Source organism: Melospiza georgiana, chromosome 24, assembly GCF_028018845.1.
Source record: "Melospiza georgiana isolate bMelGeo1 chromosome 24, bMelGeo1.pri, whole genome shotgun sequence".
Lineage (NCBI taxonomy): Eukaryota > Metazoa > Chordata > Aves > Passeriformes > Passerellidae > Melospiza > Melospiza georgiana.
In genome coordinates this window covers 2,977,006-2,996,000 of record NC_080453.1, presented here as the reverse complement: position 1 = coordinate 2,996,000, position 18,995 = coordinate 2,977,006, and the positions used below count along the sequence as shown (strand labels likewise).

The window sequence follows — 18,995 nt, the reverse complement described above, 5'->3', positions numbered from 1 at the left end:
GGAGCGAGCCAGGGGCTGCACAGCACCGTAGGACACCTGAGTGGAGGAGAAGCCCCAGCAGCAGGAAGGAGAGGGGAACCCACCGGAGATGTTGGTGGTGATCTCGGTGAGCGCTGTCTGGCCAAAGCCCTTGCCGGTGCGGGCGCGCACCGAGAACAGGTAGGTGGTGCCGGGGTGCAGGTTGGAGAACACGTGGTAGGTCTCGTTGCGCAGCTTGGACACCGTGCGCCGCGGGCCCGGCACGTTCACCGCGGGGTCTGAGGACTCGATGCTCTGGTAGCTGATCTGCAGAGACAGGGCACAACATCACCCATGGGAGACGGGATTAAAACAATGACAGGGCACATCACCCACATTCAGGTGGAGAAGGGATGAAAATAATGAATTCAGAGAAGGAGGTGGTCATGGGGCAGCCTGAAGGCAGCCAGGGACTTTTTGAGATGAAACAAAAGCTGAGGTTCACTGGAAAAGCCAAAGGGCTCAGGAGCAGCAGCAGCTGCCTCTAATCCTCATGGCCGACAGCAGAGGTTGTCCCAGACCCCTCCAACACACCCCTCTACAGGACCCTCCCGTGTCCCCATGTACCCCAGGTGCCGCAACAGCCAGGATGTACCTCGTACTGCGTGATGAGGCCATTGGGCTCCACTGGCTCCTCCCACTTCAGGAATATCATGTCCTCCAGCGGGGTGAAGGTGAGGGACTCGGAGGCAATGCCGCCAGGCACTGGGGAAGGAAAGATGTGCTTGGATGCAGCTGGAAACCAGTCTGTAAGAAGAAATCCTCCAGGAAACCCCTCTGGGTGGCTGTGGCAGTTGTGCCCTGTGACCGAGCCACCACACTCCCTGTGCCATGTCACCCACCTGCAGCATGTGCCACCTGACAGGATTGGTGGCTCCCCAGGGAGACACCCAAGGCATTGATGCACCTGGACCCACTGGTGATACTTTGGCATGGGAGAGGGAGGTTCCCACACCAGCACAAACCCCACAGGTTTCAGCACCTCAGCCCAGGCACCAGCAGCAGCACAGGGTGCCTAAGCTTTCCAGCATGAGAAAAAGAAATAAATTCCCTTTTTCCCCACAAACCCAATTCCCCCCCTGGAGCCATTAGCATCCTGTGGAGACACCGCCAGCAAGCAGCAGCATCCTCACATGCAGACGAGCCTGACGTGGCCCAGCCTCCCCTCTAATTAACACCACCACAATAATAACTGTAATCACTGAGGGCAATCAGTGGTGCCGGGATCAATATCCGCTGCTTCAGGATGAATTTCTCCACCCGAGGCGGTCAGCAAGGAAAGGCAACAGCTCGGGAAGGCACCGGCAGCATCCCCCACTCCCAAACCTTGCAGGGGACAGCAGCTCTGCTCTCTGATTGGCTTTTTTCACAGCTTTTGTTCGGGTGTAATTACGGGACTGGGAGAGAGGGATCACCTCCTGAGCTTCCCACCGTGCAAACGCACCGTTTCCACCTGATTTACAAGTTAATTTAATCAGAGGCACTGTGTCCTACACATGTACTCAGGCACTTATTAAATTCGGGAAGAATTACGGAAACCTGTAGGGCAGTAAAGTGTGTACCTACAGAGATTGGGTTTTAATATACAGAACCTACACTATATATAATTATATGTTATTTTCTATTATTATATATAGACAATTACATCTTATTTTTTATTATTATATGTTGTATCATTGTTATTGTCTCTATAATAATTTATATATTATCTTAATATTATAATACCTACATATTTAGATATATATATGTACACATATACATATATATGTATATATATATATACACACACACACATATTTACATATTCAAGTAGAGGTATCATGCTTCCATCCCAGGTTGAGAGAGGCAGAGGATGCAGACAACAGCTCCCAGGTGTGCACATACCCCTCTGCTATCCATATTTGCACACATATATTTATTTATGGAATTATATATATTTATCCTGGCTTGCATCACATGCACCCTGCCTGCTTCCTCCAGGAGAAGTGGCCCCCTGCAGCACCATCACATTGCAGAGACATTTCCACAGGTCCCTGGGATTGAGTTTCATCATTTCATGCACACACAGAATGAAGTCTCCAGCTGTGGGTCACCTGGATCCATGGCGGGCACTGAAACACCAGCTGGACAATCTATGGACACAGCACACCTCCCTCAGTGTCCTACCCACAGCCCAGCACAGCTCTGCCTGGGGTCCAAGAAGGTTGCTGTAAACAACATGGTCTGGCCCAGTTACTTGGATTTTCCAGCCCCAAACCAGGGTTTACCACCCAGGATGGGGAGCCTGCATCTTTGCAGCCTACCAACAGCAGCCCCAGGGGATGCTGCTTCCAAAACTGGCCTTGTGCCAGAATAAACCACAGTTAAACCTATCATTTTTTAATGATAGGATTCTGAATCCTATCATTAATAAGCTTTCAGCACCTTGGTTTACTTGCAGGGGCAGCTGTTCATCCTGCAGTTCTAGGAGCTCAAACCCTCATCATCTTCCCAGGCAGGCTGGGCCAGACACACGAGGAGTATTTGCCACATGTCCGTAGGAGAATATCCACAGATCCATCGCCATCAGACTGAATGTATACACAGCCTCAAGTTCAATCCAAGGGGGAAGCCAGCAGCCCCAGTTAATTGAGGCACAGGAAAAAGCAGCTGGAGTGATTATAGTATAGCAAAAAGACATCTGGAGCTCCTGTATTAATATTCCATAAGCAAACAGCTGGAGCAGTCACAGCCCAGTGAGAACAACTGGAGCAATTATAGCTGGAAAATAAAGCTCTGGCAGGGCAGAGCAGGGTGCCCCTGCTGGGGCAGGCTGAGGGCTGGGGATGTGGAAAGTGTACAGAGGAAGGTGCTGGATTTAGGCCTTGAGGACGAAAAAGGACCTGGAGGTGCTTTCAGCTCCTCTCCAGCTCTTCCGGTTTTGATTTCCAGCCTGGGAGACAGAAGTGAGCTTTGCACAGGTAATGGCAAGTCCTGTGCAGGGGAATTCCATGGCAGGCTTCTCCTCAGGGGTCTTCCAGGGCTCTGGAGGCAGCTCAGTCATTTGCAATTACCAGTTCCTTCCCTTTAATTGATGATTTTTTTATGTTAAAAAGTGCTTTGGAGATTAATTCCATTCTTGCTTAACAGATGTCTCTTCCGTGAGAGCCAGGGATGCTCCAGCCACACTCAGCAGTGGGAGAGGCCAGCTCTGGATGTGGCCTGTCACTGATGGGTGCACTGGACACACAGAGCCAGCTCTGTCCTGTAGCTCCTGCCATATCCCTTGGATCTCCAGAGCCCAGAGTGACTCAGGCACTGTTGATGGCAAGCTGCAGACAGGGTGAGGGGCAGGTGAAGCCAGACATGGGAGACCTCTCCAGCAGCCTCATCTTGAGCAGATCCTCAGGGAAGGGCTCATCAGAGCAAGAGATTCCAAAACCAAGAAGTCCTGGAGCAACGCTGGAGCATCCATCAAGGATGTCTGCCCACTCAGGTGACAGGGAACCCAGAACAGGGGGAAACAGGAGCAAAGCTGCTGCCAGAAATTGGGGCCTGATCACTGCAGAGCTCTCTGCACAAACCCAAACCCACCTGAGAGCAAACTTCACCAGGGAAGAGCACCAGGGAAGCCAAGAAAAGCTGCACCTGCCCTGGTGAACAGCACCTTCCCAGAAATGCAGCAGCGCCCAATCCATCAGAAACCAAGGAGATAAAAGATGTTACCTGAGTGCAAAGCATTAATTGTTTTAATTGCTGTTATTATGGCTGCCAGGCTTTGGTCCCTAAGAACAGGTGAGTGAGGACAACTTGTGCTGAGAGAAGCTGGGTATGAGCCAACTCCCACACCCTCCATTGGACCAGCCAGGGATAAAATTCCACTCCAAGCATGAGGGCAGTGTGTCCACAGTGACACCCTCATCCAATCCCTGAGCCTCCCAGGCCCCTGGCATCTTCCTTCCCCAGACACCATCAGTGCCCCTTTCTCTCACCTCCTGTTGCACACCTCTGGGGCTGCAAGATCCTTTTCACCTCCTCCTTGGCTCAGGAGATATTCCCATCATGCCCATAGGCCAGGAGCCAGGGATGCACACACCATGCCACAGGAAAAACCCCAGCAGCTCACCAGCTACAGAGTTCCAATTTTGGGGATGATGCATCTCCCCAAGCAGACTCACCATCCTCATCTGTCTGGAATATCACCTCCTTGCCCTCCTTGCGCCCCTCAGGGTTGGAGAGGATGAGCTTGACATGGATGTTCTTGTAGGGCAGCAGATTTTTGATGGTGTAGCGGTTGGCGTTGCGCTCCATCTTCACACACTCCTGGAAGGTCTGGTTGTGGCCGCTGCCCACGAAGTAGCGGTAGCACAGGGACATGGTGTACGTGTGGCAGCGGGTCAGGTTGTAGCCCAGCGGCTCCCACTGCAACGTCAGCTGTCTGGACTGGATTTCAGAGAAAGCCAGGCCTTTGGGGGCTCGCATGGGCTCTGTGGCGAACAGAGACAGGGAGAGGTGAGCGAGGAAGCAAACTTCTCATGGATTTATGTGTCTTATCAGGGAAAACCCTTTTGTCCATAGGGACAAAAGAGATGAGTGCAGAGAGCAACCCTGACTGCAAAACTGGGACCACCCCAGCATAGAATGCTGCTGCCCTGCAGAGGGCTGGGGACACCGCTGGGGACATCTCTCAGCCACTAACCATGCAGCTGCCCCAGGCTCATCCTTCCCTGTGGGGGTGAAGCAGGGTACCAGCCCCACAAGCAGCCCCAGCTGCCCAGAAAGGTGCCTGCACCACGAGGGCCCTTGTGGTGCCATCACACCCAAGTCAGGCTCTTGAGACAAGTGCCATCGGTGGGAGGGAGTTTAATCAGCTCTAATTGGACTGAATGGGAGAAGTTAACGAGGGGGCACCTCGGCCAACAGAACACACACAGATACACACAGGTGCCTTGGGCTAGCTCCTCTCCTCAGCACAGGAAGGAGGAGGGCTGGGGTGCCAGGAGAGCCGTCCCAGGGGCGCCATGGGGCCCACCTGCGCACTTGGTGCGGCTGATGAGGGGCGGCCCCGGTTTGCCGGTGCCCCCCTCGCCGGGCCGGGTGAGCAGGACGCTGATCTCGTACTCCGTGTCGGGGTCCAGGTGCCAGAGCTTGTAGGTCTGCATGTTGACAGCGTGGACCTCGGACCAGGGCCCCGAGGTCATGCGGTACTCGATCTCCTTGCGCACGATGGGGCCGTCCCCGATGATGGAGTTGGTGTTGAGCTGGATGATGAGGTAGGTGGAGCCGGCCCGGAGCAGCTGGGGGGGGGCAATGGGGGTGGGGGGCTCTGCAAGAGAGCACAGAAGGGGCAGCTGGAGCATCCCCAGAGCCAGGCCAGTGCTGGCACAACCACAAGTACCACGGTTTTATTTTATTGTTTACAGGCTGCAGTCAATACATTTCCAGTGTCTCTTCCCACACCAACCCACCACACTCAGGTTGGAGAAGGGAACTTTTGGGGTGACCTAACTGTGGCCTTCCAGTATGGGAAACGGGCTACAAAAGAGATGGAGAGGGACTTTTTATAAGAGCATGTAGTGACAGGACAAGGGAAAATGGCCTCACATGACAGAGAGTAGTTTAGATTAGATATTAGGGAAAGATTCTTCCCTGTGAGGGTGAGGAAGCCCTGGCACTGGTTGCCCAGAGAAGCTGCGGCTGCCCCACCCCTGGAAGCGTCCAAGGCCAGGCTCTGAGCAACCTGGTTGAATGGAAGGTGTCCCTGCCCATGGCAGGGGGTGGCACTGGATGAGCTTTAAGGTCTCTTCCAACCCAAACCATTCTGTGATTCGTGCTGCAGAGCACAGAATAAATTCAGATTCCCCACCCAGAGGACATGGGAGTCACCCAAGTACAGGACAACACCATCCAGTCTTCAAACTTCAGTCTGTGCCTGTGCCCTCCATCACTTTCAGAAGGCTTCAAGAGCTGCAATAGGGTTTCATGTGATCAAACCTTAATTGTCTTCATAAGTCACACAGCCCAGCATGGTGCCACACAGTTTCACCATAATTAATTAATTCCCACCTACTGCAATCAAAAATAAATTATCTAAGGCCACCAGGAAAGGAGTTTCTGGTTTTATGCTGCACAGTCTGTGTTTAGCAACTCTTCCACAGTGAGAAACTGCAATCCCAGTGTTCCAGGCATCCCCCCTTCCTCTGCACACAGCGGAGCAGGAGCGGCTCTCCACGGCACAGGGGGCAAGGGCAGCTCACCCACCTTTGACGATGAGCTCGGCGAAGTTGGAGACGCCGGCGCCGCGGACGGACTGGGTGACGCAGCGGTACAGGTCCTGCTCCGCCTTGGACACGGCCTCCAGCTGGAACGTGGCCAGGAAGCGCCGGTGGCTGATGTGCTTCACCGAGGCGGCAGGGACCACCTCGCCGCTCTGCCTCTGCCCACGGGACACGCACGGCGTCACAGGGGGCACGGTGGCACCGCCAGAGCCACCGGGGGTGTCCCCGCATGATGTCTGCTCAAAAGCAAGGGGATGGCCCTTCTCCCGCCGTGTCCAGCGGGGTTTTGTCCCACAGGAAAGCCGTGTGTGGGGCTGGCTGGGGCCGTTTCACCACCACCATTCCTCACCTGCATGAGGAAGCGCTCGGCCTCGGCAGCCTTGCCAGCGGCCACGCACTGGAAGGTGGCGTTCTGTCCCGCGTTCACCTCCACATCACCCAGGCGGGAGAAATGAGGCGCTTTCGCTGCCGAGGGACAAAGCAAGAGGTGAGGAAGGACCTGAGGTCCAAGGAGACCCACAGCAGCACTGCCACAAAAATCCCTCCCCGCCCAAAAACCCACCCAGGATGTCACAGCTGAGCCGAGCTCTGGACAGGCCCGATGCCCACCCTCAGAGCCTGGCTCCAAGTGAGGCATGTGTTCCTGTCCCCACAGAACCAGCCCAGGGAGGGATGAGCCTTTCTCTCCAGCACCCTGCAGTGCTGGCGCCAGATGCAGGGTATGGGATGATAGAGGGGGCAGGTCTCCTGCCCAGCCTGGAAGAAATAGGATGTGACCCCAAGAGCCAATGTGTTGGGACAGTCTGGGATTTTGGACCCCCACCAGCCCGGGTGGCCCCTCCTGATGGGGACACTCGAGCCTTGCGTTCAATCTGTGCTTTTCCGAAGTTTTATAAAAACTAAAAGCAATGTTGCAGCTGGTGGGGATAGGGATGGAGATGCAAAAGAGGCCTTAGAGGCGCCCAGGAGATGGAGGTCTACCAGTCCAGGTAACATCAGGACACCCAGGTGCCACAGGCTGCCCCCTGGCATTAGGCCCTCCACTCTCCCCAGGACCATCCCAATGGACACCAGCTCCAAGCCCTGCTGCCCAGCCCAGCCCCCCTCAGGTCCCATCCCACAGCACTCACAGCATGGATAATTCAGGAGCAAAATGTCATCCAGGCCCAGGTAGCCCCTGCGCTCGCTGGAAACCACGGCCTCGAAGAGCACCTGCGGCACCAAACAGGGGTCAGCCGTGGCCGGGGGGCCGCAGTGGGGCCGGGGGGCTGCTGGGCCTCACCTGGTACTCGCTGGGCCAGAAGAGGCTGACTGCCAGCTCTGCCTGGTGCCACTGGCGGCCGTGCGAGCCCGAGGCGTTCCACACGGCGCTGCCCAGCAGGCCCCCAGTGACCCAGACGTAGGCGCTGAGCGTGCCGGGGCTGTGCCCATCCCGGCTGAACATGAAGTAGCTGAACTGAAGGCAGTGTGTGTCATTCTCACTCAGTGCCTGGAAGAGCAGCTGAGCTTTCTGGCCTGGGGTGTGCTGAGAGGAGTTCACCATCAGGTAGGAGCCTGCAGCAGTGGGGGAGAAGGGGGAGAGAGTGGAGTTAACTGTAAGGATGGTGAAGAGTCTGGAGGGGCCATACAGGGGGTGCCTGAGGGCTCTTGGTGTGTGCAGCTGGAGCAGGGCACACTGAGGGCAGAGCTCAGGGATCTGCAGCTCCTCCCGAGGGGCAGCTCCCATCTCTGCTCTGGGGCAGGGACAGCAGCCAGGGCACGCCTGGGGCTGGGCCAGGGCAGCTCAGGCTGGAGATCAGGGCAAGGTTCTTACCCCAGAGGGTGCTGGCACTGCCCAGGCTGCCCAGGGAATGGGCACAGCCCCGAGGCTGCCAGAGCTCCAGGAGCATTTGGACAGTGCTGTAGGAATGCCCAAGATGGGGTCATTGGGAGGTCTGGGCAGGAGCAGGGCCAGGGTTGGACTGGATGATCCCTGTGGGTCCCTCCCAACTAAGGAGATTCTATGACTCTAATCTCTCTGTTCCACCTCTCCTGAGCTTTGCCAGCAGGGAATCGAGAAGGTGGAGGATATGGGACCACAAAGATGCCCATGTGCCCCAGGGCACTGGTCCATGACAGCCAGTGAGGATGTGCAGGACAGGAGGGACCTGGGATGGAGTCAGGAGCAGACATCCTCTGGGCAGCAGCAGGACACTGCAGTGGGACCTGACTGCAGGATGAGGAGGGGAGGATCAGAGCTGCTGCCTGCCCAGGGCCCCGGGGTCAGGAAAGGCTCCGATGTTGCCCTCCCTGAACTCTCCCAGCTTTGGCTGCATCAGTCCCACCCCCAGCTGTTCCCCTCCATTCCCAGCTCCTCGCACCATTTACCACACAGTTGTCACCACACTTCAACTTGCTCAGCAGGCACTCGCAGAGGGAAATCCTCCTTGGCTTAAGGAGCAGCAGCAGCATCCCAGCTCTCGGGGATGTCACTCCCAGAGCTGCCCCACCACCAGCAGCAGCTGCTGGGATCCCACCTCCCACCACCACCAGCAGCAAAACCAGCACAGTCTTGAAGCCCTGCTTATAGGGCAGGCAGGATGACAATCCCAAAGGGGATCCCTAAGGCAGCATCATTCCCTGCCCTGCACGCTCCAAGCCAGGCAGGCTGGAGGCAGGAGGGGGATGCAGCAGTCCCAGCCTCTCGTGGCAGCTCCCAGAGATGTCCATCACAGCCATGGGGACATCCCATACAGGATGGATGAGATACAGGATGGATGAGAAGCTGCCACACCAAATCCTCCCCCTCACCAAAGGCAAGGGGATTATTAATATCCATTTTAATACCAGCAGAAGCTGTAAGTAACAAAGCTGGACCATTTATTCAAGCCTACCATTGTTTCCTGACAGTCAGTGCTTTATTACCAATTAATTCTAAGCTCAGGTGCTTTCCTCTCCTCAACTCCCACTGAGCAGCTCCAAGAGAAGCCAAAGGAAGGTGAAGGGGAATTGCAGGGGGCACCCACCCATCCCCCTACAACACTTGGGGTTGCAAGGGGGCACCCATCCATGCCCATGCAGCATTTGGGATCACAGGGAGGCCCATCTACTGCCCCAGAGTTTGGGACCTGCACCTGGGGGGACCCCAAAGCACCCAGGAGGACACAGCACCAGCTGGGGTGACACAGAACCAGATGCACCTCCCAGTGCACCCTTTAGGGACGGGAGCTGGGGCAAGGGAGAGAAATCCCTGAGAGGGAAATGTTCCCCACACCATTGACCTGTGTGGCTGCCTGGCCCTGCCAGCCCCTTGGGGTGGCTACTCAGGGTGAAATAAAACGATGACAATTTATTTCCTCGGAGTCCAGCACAGCTCGTTTCACCCACCGAGGGGAAGGCACTATGCCCATGCTTCTCTTTTTTCTCTTCTCATTTCCCCCAGCAAAATTACTTCTGCTCTAATGAGATCAGCCCCATTTGGTCCAGGCAACAGCAGAGTGGAGAGAGACCATTGACCCACCCCATGCCAGGGGACATCTCCCAAAAGCCACCTCATTAATGAATGGGCTCTTGTTAACAAACACAGACCCTTCCTCCGCCCTCCCTTTACAAACAAAAAGCTATAGGACCAAAATAAAGAGGCCAAGACTAAAATTAAACCACTGATGAGTTATTTTAAAAGACAGAGAATGCCCATAAGGTCACCTGGGAGCAGTGATGCACCTGAGCATCCCTCATCAGGCAGGGCTTCCCACACACACTATTTTCCCCTCTTAATTTTCTTCCTGGTGTTGCAGCATTGGAAAAAGCAGGTTCCAACCACTCGCTTTTGTGCTAATTTTATCCTCCTCTGCTGTAAATATCTGACATTAGCCTGAAGCCCAGGGTGTAGGTTGGGTTTCTTTTATAAACATAAGAGAAGCAAAGGTACTTCAAACTGCCAGAGGGCAGGGTTGGACAGGATATTGGGAAGGGATTGCTCCTGTGAGGGTGGGGAGGGGCTGGCACAGGTGCCCAGAGCAGCCATGGCTGCCCCTGGGTCCCTGGCATTGCCAGGGCCAGCTGAAGCCCTGATTGCCCATGGGAAGGGGCAGCTCTTCCCACCACGCTGCCCATCCCAAGGGTTCTGCCTGCCACTCCAGGAAAAACCCAAACAGCCCTGAAAGAAGCAGAGGGAAGAACTCACTGCCCCCACTTCCCTGTCTCGATAAGGTTTTCCTCCTACAAAATCGCTGAGAGATAAAAATAAATTAAAAAAAAAAAACAACTTCCAAGAGCTATTAGAAGGCAGGGAAGGCAGGCAGGATGACAGGGAGAGGGCGGCACTGTCAGACAAGAGGTGCCAGGGGAGCAGGTCTGAGCTCTGCAGCATCTGCCTCCAGGAATTCCCGCTGGAACACAAAGCTGACGTGTGCCGGATCCTGCTCTGTGTCACAGCCAGCACGGGAACCAGGGAACCACTCACTCCCCATTCTGTGCTGAGCATCTCCCAAAGCAGCCCCAGCACCAAGGGCTGACCTCCCACCACCACAGGGTCCTTGGACAAACTGCAGCAATCCCCAAGGGAGCAAACCATCAGGCTTCGCTGTTCAAGGGTTTTATGGATTGCAGCAGGAGCTGATTGAGAAGCAGTGCTGGAGCCAAGAGCTGAAGGAGCAGCTCCTTGGATGGGGAGACATCAGAGCTCCTCAGGGTTGGGACAACAACTCAGTCCCCCCAGCACAGGGATCGGGTTGTGCAGGGACACAGCAGTTCCATGCACTGGGAAACTCCAGTGCACAGGGGGTTTCCTAATGTCAGTGAATTTGGAAGGAAAATCTAGGAAAAAGCACATTTGAGGAAAAAAACCCACCCACAAATATGTTGGTTTAATATTTTGAGTGAGGGACCTTAGAGCCTCTTTCAGTACCAAAAGAGGAGGGTTGCAGAGGGACTGGGGACAAGGATGGAGGGACAGGAGCCAGGGAATGGCTGCCAGTGCCAGAGGGCAGGGCTGGATGGGATCTTGGGATGGAATTGTTCCCTGGCAGGGTGGGCAGGGGCTGGGCTGGAATTGCCAGAGCAGCTGTGGCTGCCCCTGGAGCCCTGGCAGTGCCCAAGGCCAGGCTGGATGGAGCTTGGAGCACGCTGGGACAGGAGAAGGTGTCCCTGCCCATAGCAGGGGGTGGAACTGGATGAGTTTTAAGGTCCCTTCCAACCTCAAGCCAGTCTGAGATTACAAGCTCACACCTGCCTTACCCAGCTTCCTGCAGCTGCTCCTTCAAAAAGGGAACAATAAAGAGACAAAAAAAAAAAAATCACGATTGCAACATGGGAGAGACCCATCCATCATATTTAGGTGAAAGAGAGACAAGTCAAGAGAAGGGGGGGCGGAAAGCCCCAAACCAAACAAGAAAGCAAGAAGAGAGTAGGATGGCAAGGTAGCAGCAGGTGGCCAGCAGCCAGCACCCACTCCAATAAATCCTACACTCCTTGAAACTGGCTGATCTCCAATAAAAACTCATTTTAATCTGAGACCACGAGACTCCTTTGGAAAGTGCTCCCTGGAGAGGCCCTGGCACTGTGAAATCCTTCTGATCCCCTGAGCTGCTGCAAGGACCAAGGGGTGATGGGGCTGCAAGAGCCTCATGCACAGCTCCCCACCCAAAACAGGGTAAAACCACCCAAAAACGGGATCCCTGCACCCCTCTGGTGCCCCATGACCATGAGCAAACAGCATTACCTGGTCTGAGGGGAGCTCCAGGGACAGGAATCCTCTTCCTGGGGTGACACTGCAATGCTCACACCCTCCAACCCGAGATGTCACATCCACTTCCCCATCAATCCTGGAGTTTATTCCTTAAACTCTTTGTGCTCCTTTAAGGCCCCATCTCCTGCCGAGCCACAGTTGTTTCCTCAAGCAGGGAGAGAAGCCCCATTCCACCCAACCCTCCAGCCCCCTGCAAGCCCCCAGGCTTTAAACTCAGGCAGTTCACTGCAGATTTTAAATTACAGCTGAATACTGAGCAGATAACTCAACTAATTACAAGTTTCAGACACTCCATCATGAGCCACCTCAAGCCCCAGCTCTGCTTTCCCCAGGAAACCCCCTGGACACACATCAATTAGGGTAGCTCAGTTTAAAGCAATTACTTGGAAAAATCATCCAGGGAGGATCAGGGATGTGCCAGCAGATCCCTGCCCTTGCCCAGCACATGCCAGGAGGGACAGGATGGAAGGAGAAGGTGATGGGGAAAGGTAATGGCAGAGTTAGTGGAGGGGGAAAAGCCAAATTAACCCCTGGCATGAACAAAGCCCAAGATAAACAGCTGGAGGCAGGTTGATGGAACAGTAGAGAATTTCCTATAAAGTAGGTAACATTTTAATAAACAGAAAAGGTGATTTTTACTGTTGAACTCTAAACAAGCTCTCCTGTTTTTCTGCCCATCCCCAGCACAGGACTAGCTGTTCAGGATCAGGCTGGAGCCAGCAGTCCCAAAAACAAGGAGCATCCCAAGTCCAGTGAACCTCACTGAGCAAATGGGCTCAAAGACAACTCAGGGGGGTCAGAGCAGGGAGCGAGCAAAGTCCCCAAATGCACCCACCCCATCCTCCTGGAGAGGGGAGCTCCTCACAGCTGCCTGGCCAGGTCTGCTCCCCCAGCCTGGCCAGCAGAGAGGACATGGACCCAGAAAATAACACAGAACAGTTCTAAACCAATGAGATTTTTTTTAAAGTCCATTTTAATTTTCTTCCTTACTATTCCCAAGACTTTGGAGATGCCTCCACCTAACAAGCCCTTCCCCACACTTGAAAACACCAGAAACAGGTTTTTCCCCCATTTCCCACATAGGCAGGCCAAAGCCAAGTCTATAACACTGCAGGAATTAAACCAGGAGGAATCACACAGTCCAGCCCTGGGGACAGGACACAAAGGCAGGGTAGGGACAAAGGGTCCAGGGGGACCCTGGCACTCACCGTGAGGCAGCTCAGGCACCAGGTGAGGCATCAGGTAACTGCGCAGGAGCTCCCAGTCGAAGTCATCATCCTCACCCTGGCTGTACTCACACTGGTTGGGCTCACTGTCCTCCTCGAAGGTGCAGCCAGCTGTGGGGACAGACCCGTCAGCCCCTGAGCCCCCAGAGCGGCTGCTCTCTCCCCAAAAGCCCACCAGGAGGGGGTGATGGCCCTGGCATGCCCCACCAGGACGGGGTGATGGCCCTGGTATGCCCCACCAGGACAGGGTGATGGCCCTGGCATGCCCCACCAGGAGGGGGTGATGGCCCTGGAATGCCCCACCAGGACGGGGTGATGGCCCTGGCATGCCCCACCAGGAGGGGACTCCCCAAGGGCACTGTGAGCAGGGCTCTGCCCCTGGGCGCCACCAGGCCCCCACAGCTCCTGTGCAGCTTCAGCAGTGACACAAGCCAGCAGGTGCCAGGGTGGCCCTCACAGCAGGAGCAGGATGCAGCTCCCAGCTTGGCTTCTCAGGGCTTGGTAGCACAAGGGGTTTCCCCCAAGAAATACCATTTGGCTGTGGTGGCCACACAAAATTTGTGCTTTGACCCCAACACTCCCCCTGTGGCTTGGGCCCCCGGGGGTCTCTCCATGGCGTGAAGTGAGTGTGGCAGTTCTGAGCCAGGACCCCCAAGCCTGAATGCAGCCCTGAGCCCCCCCTTGGCACTGCTGAGCCCTTTTGGCAGTCACATTTTATTACAGATTTATCTCTTGGGGGTCTGAGGGTGTTTACGCAGCACCTCCTCGGTGCACAGCACGCTCAGCTGAGCACGGAGAAGTGCAGCAAATGCCACAAGGCCGCTTGTTCCCACGGGAGGTGACACAGAGAGAGCCCCCCTGCCCCACATCCAGCCCCTCCCGCGATCCCACATTCCAGTCCAGCCCCATCCAGCCAACCCTGGAGCTCAGGTCGGCTTTGCCGTGGGGCCACCGGGGGCTGTGGCTCACACTTCCCCATTGTCCCATTAAAGCCACGATTAAGGGACCGGGGCACAGAGCTAATTAACGGGGCCGGGCTCACCAGGGAGCCCTGAGCAAGCGGAATGAACAACAGCAAACATCCCCCAATGCACCGGCAGGAAAACAGACCCGGGCCAAGGGATTATTTCTGCTGTTTTCTTCCTATTTTATCCCAAATTACATCAGTAATTCCCCCCGCCACCTGGGGATCTGGCAGTTAATGGCCTCGCTGCTGGCACGGGTTGTGCCTCCCTGTGCTCAGGGATGCTTGGATGCAACATTTAGTCAAACACGAGTCCAAACACTGGGAAAAAAGCCCATAAGATGCTCAGGAAATTTCAATTCCCAACTCTTTCATATATAAGAAGAAATTTGTGGCTTTTTTCGCCCCTTTGCACTCATTTTTTTAAAGCACAAGGGCACATTCCAGCTCCGTCACCAACTGTTTTTTCCTCTCAGAGCCTTAAGAAACTTCTTTTTAAAAACCTGTAAGCAAATTCTCTCCTATTCATATGTCTGGAGGCACTGAGACATCACAGCTTTCTTAAAGCCCTTCCCGAAATGGAGCGTCTGCCCAGCCCACGTGCGGATGTGCCCCCGCACCGCAGCCCCTGCTCCTCAGCTCTCGCCACGAGACGTGTTGGATTCTAGAGTCTGGAACTTGGCTGCACTTTCTAACAGGAGGAAAAGCACAAATCTGTCAAAATTTTCCAGGAAGGAAGGGAAATAAAATAAATTTCAAAATAAAACACTGTCAGAGACTAAGTGCCAAGTGATTTAAACGAAAAAAAGGCCCAAGTGTTTCTTTCCAAGATCTGCTGAGCAGGATATTCTGGGAGGCAGAAATTTGTTCTTGGGGGATTTTTTTTTGGCCTGATAAACCAGAGCAGAGTCAAACAATGTTTCAGTCTGGCAGAGCCCCATTTCCCAGGGAAAAGTGATTCCTTCACCCCCAATAAACTATTCCCAGCCACTGAAAACATAATGAGATATATACCCTACTCCTCCGCCTGGCCTGCAGCCCCCCACCCAAATCCTGCTGCCATCCCCAGCACAGCCACTCGCCATCACCCCACACCTGCATCCTCAGCCACCCACGAGATGATGCCCAGGCTCCAGAAGTTTAAAATGCAATTACAGAGCAGATATGTGCTGGCCAAGCTGATCCATCTCCCTCCTCAGACAGGTTTACTGCCAAGGCTTTTCCCGGCACGAGCCTTCCCTCCCATCCACGGCACAAAACCAAGGCAGTTCCACTGGCCACTCCATTTCCCTGACTAATTTGTCCATGATTTGTACACACAGGGAAAAAAGCCAAAGGGGCTTCACAGAACCTTGGTTTCCATGAGTTAGGGGATGCTTCTGGCACCATCTCTCCCCAGCCAAGGACAGGGCTGCGAGAAGCTCGACCTCCAGCAGACTCTCCCTCCTCATCACAAGATTAAGGGCATAAAAATTAACACCTGAGCAATTAAATGCCAACAGCCCAACTCCACAGGGGGTGACTGGAGTTGCTCCAGCAGCTGTGGAAAGTCAGAGAGGGGAAACCCAGAGCAACCTGCAAAAAATTAATGTTCCATCACAACGTTTGCAAGGAGGGCAGGGAGGCTGCAACCCAAAATATCCACCGGCAGCAGTGGGAGGGTTATTCCATCCCAAGGGCAGCAGGACAAGGACTGTGGGAGCCGGGTGAGGCTGCTCCAGGTATGGATGCATCCTAAAAAGGAAGCAAGGAGCCCCCTGAGCTGGCCCCAGGCCAGGTGACAGCAGCTCCGGGCGCGAGGTGAAGGCAGCGAGGCGGGAGGTGCGATCCCAATGCAACAGCAGCTAAAAATACTGCAGGGAGCTGGGGTCTGCCACCGGGGGTGGGACGTGTCCCAGACACAGCCTGAACACCCCAGAGCTGCCTACATCACCCCCAACACACGGCCTGCCCCAGGCACAAGAGGCAGCCTGTGCCAAGGATGAGACGTGCCCCACTAAACACCCCAGAGCATCACACGTTCCTGGGCAGAGGGCAGAGAGGGATGAGCACCAACACGGGGGCTTAACACCAGATGGACCAGAATTATTTTTAAAAATGAGATAAGAGGTGGTTTGAGAGATTTGCTATGGAGATGGGGACCAGCGCTGCTCAGCCTCCTCCAGGTACTGCTGCCACCTCCAGGGATCCACCACATGCCCAGGTGGAAGGGAGCAGAGGGACAGGCACAGTGTAGAGGTTAAACACCATATGAAGCAAAATTGCTTGAAAGAAAGCAAAAAAAGGTGGCTGGAGGGGTTTGTCAAGGAGTCTGGTAATAAGCTCAGCATCCCCTTGGGTACCACTGCAGCACCAGGGCACACTGAGAGAGCAGAGGCATGGGCACCAACGTGAGGGTTAAACACCAGATGGATTAAAAATTCTTAAAAAGAAAGAAAAGGAGGTGGCTTAATGGATTCACCAGGGAGAAGGACACCACTGCCACTCAGCATCCCTTGGGAACCACTGCCACCCAGCATCCCCCTCTACAGGGATGAAGAGGAGGAAATCTGGGGAGGGGAGGGACTAGTGATTCACAAAGAAAAGGGAGGAAAAGAAAGACCAAACAGCCAAGTACAAAGGACAGCATCTAATTAATTCTCCGTGGCCACCGAGGAACGTGGCCGCCTGCCTACAGCCCACCCGCGCTCTTTCATCCACAGAGTCTGCACTGCTCTCGCTTCCAAGTTAATTACACACTTATACCCTTCCTGTTTAACCTCCTGCACCATGGGACACAATCCGTGTCTTCTCTTCCCTTCTACTGAGCAGCCTTGAGAAGGCTCCTGTGCCAAAGGGAGCCCAGCCCCATCCAGGACTGGGATCACAGCCTGGCACAATGCGGGATTGGGATCACAGCCCGACACCATCCAGGATTGGGATCACAGCCTGGCACCATCCAGGATGGCGGGATTGGGATCACAGCCTGGCACCATCCAGGATTGGGATCACAGCCTGGCACCATCCGGGACTGGGATCACAGCCTGGCACCATCCAGGACTGGGATCACAGCCTGGCACCATCCGGGACTGGGACCACAGCCTGGCACCATCTGGGATTGCAATCACAGCCCAGCACCATCCGGGATTGGGATCACAATCCAGCACCATCCGGGATGGCAGAACTGGGATCACAACCCAGCACCATCCGGGATGGCAGGATTGGGATCACAGCCCGGCACCATCCAGAACAGCAGGATTGTGCTCTCCCCCACCCAAGACCCTCTGGGGTATCGTCTGATGGGAACAAAACCCCAATAATGTCCCAAAACGGGGACAGGCTTTGTGAAAAACGGGTTCATACCAAAACTTTAGCAAGTAAAATACAGCGCAGCCAGGACACCCAGTCCTGATGGGAAAAAGCTCATTTTGCTCCTACTCTGGCTTATCCAGGACTGGATCAGCCCCACGGTCAGCTCTGGGGTGCAGCATCTTGGGAGCACAAGCCACAGCACCCCATGGCACAGGCACCAGCCAGGGGAGATAACGCTGGTCATATTTCAGAGTCAAAATAAATTTTTTATCCCTGGCCTTATCCAGCAGCTCCAGTCCTCCACCCCAAATAATTCTCAGCAGGAAATGGGGAGGACTCAGGTACCCACAGGACACGACATGCTGCCCTGGCAGTCAAGTGCAAACACCGTGCAGAGTGAAACCATCATCTGACCATAGCAAGATGTGGCAGGGGATGAACAGAGCTCTCCTGCCATCAAATCCAAAGTTTTCATTGCCTCCCAGGAGAAGGGATGGAGGCAGAGGCTTTGCAGTTGCACACCCCCAAATTATCATGCCCAAGACCTCTCCTCTTAAATGCACGTGAGTAAGATGCTCTTTGTCTGCACCAAAGGATGAAGCTCTTCACACAGGATAAATGGTCAATGAGCTGCTGTAAATGGGGAAACCGAGGCACAGAGGGGATGTGGTGCAGTCCCAGCAGACTGGCAGCCAGAGATCACCCCAGGGATGGCAGCAGGCCCAGGGGGCTGGGTGTGATACAGAACCACAGCTCCCGCAGATCCCACCAGGGTGCCATTCCTCCCCAGCACCCCGAGCAGAGCCAGCCTGCCACCTCCCTGCCCCAGCTGCTATTTAGGGTGCTTTCCTTGGCACACTCCCACGGGAGCTGCTTCCCTCCGGGTGCCGGCACGCACGGGGCACAGGGAGCACATTCTGCACCTCATCTAAAATCAGATGCACTTCTCAGCCAGTGAGATCCTGTACACAGCACCCCACAGGCTCCCAGGCAAAGGTAAGGGATCCAGGATCATTTCCATCTGCAGGGGGCTCAGATTCCCCGGGGTGGGATGCTACAGGGGCTCTTTGGCACTGAGGAATCCAGCTCAGTGGGAAAATCCAGACAGGGAGAGGTCCTGTGTGCCAGCACCCCAACATCTCATACTGATGGGGAACCCTGCCACACTGGAACACCAACAGCCCCATGGCCAAGCCCAAACATCCCAGGATTTCACTGGGAAAACCTCTTCCAGCCCAAGCAGAGGGGAGCTGAATCCCTCTGTAGCTGCACTTGGCACATGCAGAGGGCCTGGGGCACTGGCAAACATTGAAAGTATTTCTGTGCATCACACCCCGGAGATGATGACAAACCCCGTCCCTGCTCCTCTGCTCCCCACTTCTGCCAAGAGACACTTTTAGGAGAAATATCACTGATTTCTCAGCCCTGATAAAAGCTGATTGGAAGAATATGGAAAGCAGCTCCATTAGAATTCTCACCAGTAGTTTGTTTTAGTTCTCCAAATCATTTTA

General features: G+C 54.8%; 1 protein-coding gene across 3 annotated transcripts in view; it reads right to left on the bottom strand.

The window, feature by feature from the left end:
• PTPRU (protein tyrosine phosphatase receptor type U) overlaps positions 1–18,995 on the bottom strand; it is a 56,928-nt gene that overhangs the window by 28,067 nt on the left and 9,866 nt on the right. For all 3 annotated transcript variants that reach the window (XM_058040080.1, XM_058040081.1, XM_058040082.1), the window contains exons 2-10: positions 13,212–13,340; positions 7,558–7,829; positions 7,406–7,487; positions 6,625–6,740; positions 6,259–6,433; positions 5,030–5,323; positions 4,176–4,484; positions 614–723; positions 84–285 (exon numbers count right to left, since the gene is read on the bottom strand). In XM_058040080.1, the coding sequence (XP_057896063.1) occupies positions 84–285; positions 614–723; positions 4,176–4,484; positions 5,030–5,323; positions 6,259–6,433; positions 6,625–6,740; positions 7,406–7,487; positions 7,558–7,829; positions 13,212–13,340 (1,689 nt within the window). The remainder of the gene's footprint in view (positions 1–83; positions 286–613; positions 724–4,175; positions 4,485–5,029; positions 5,324–6,258; positions 6,434–6,624; positions 6,741–7,405; positions 7,488–7,557; positions 7,830–13,211; positions 13,341–18,995) is intronic.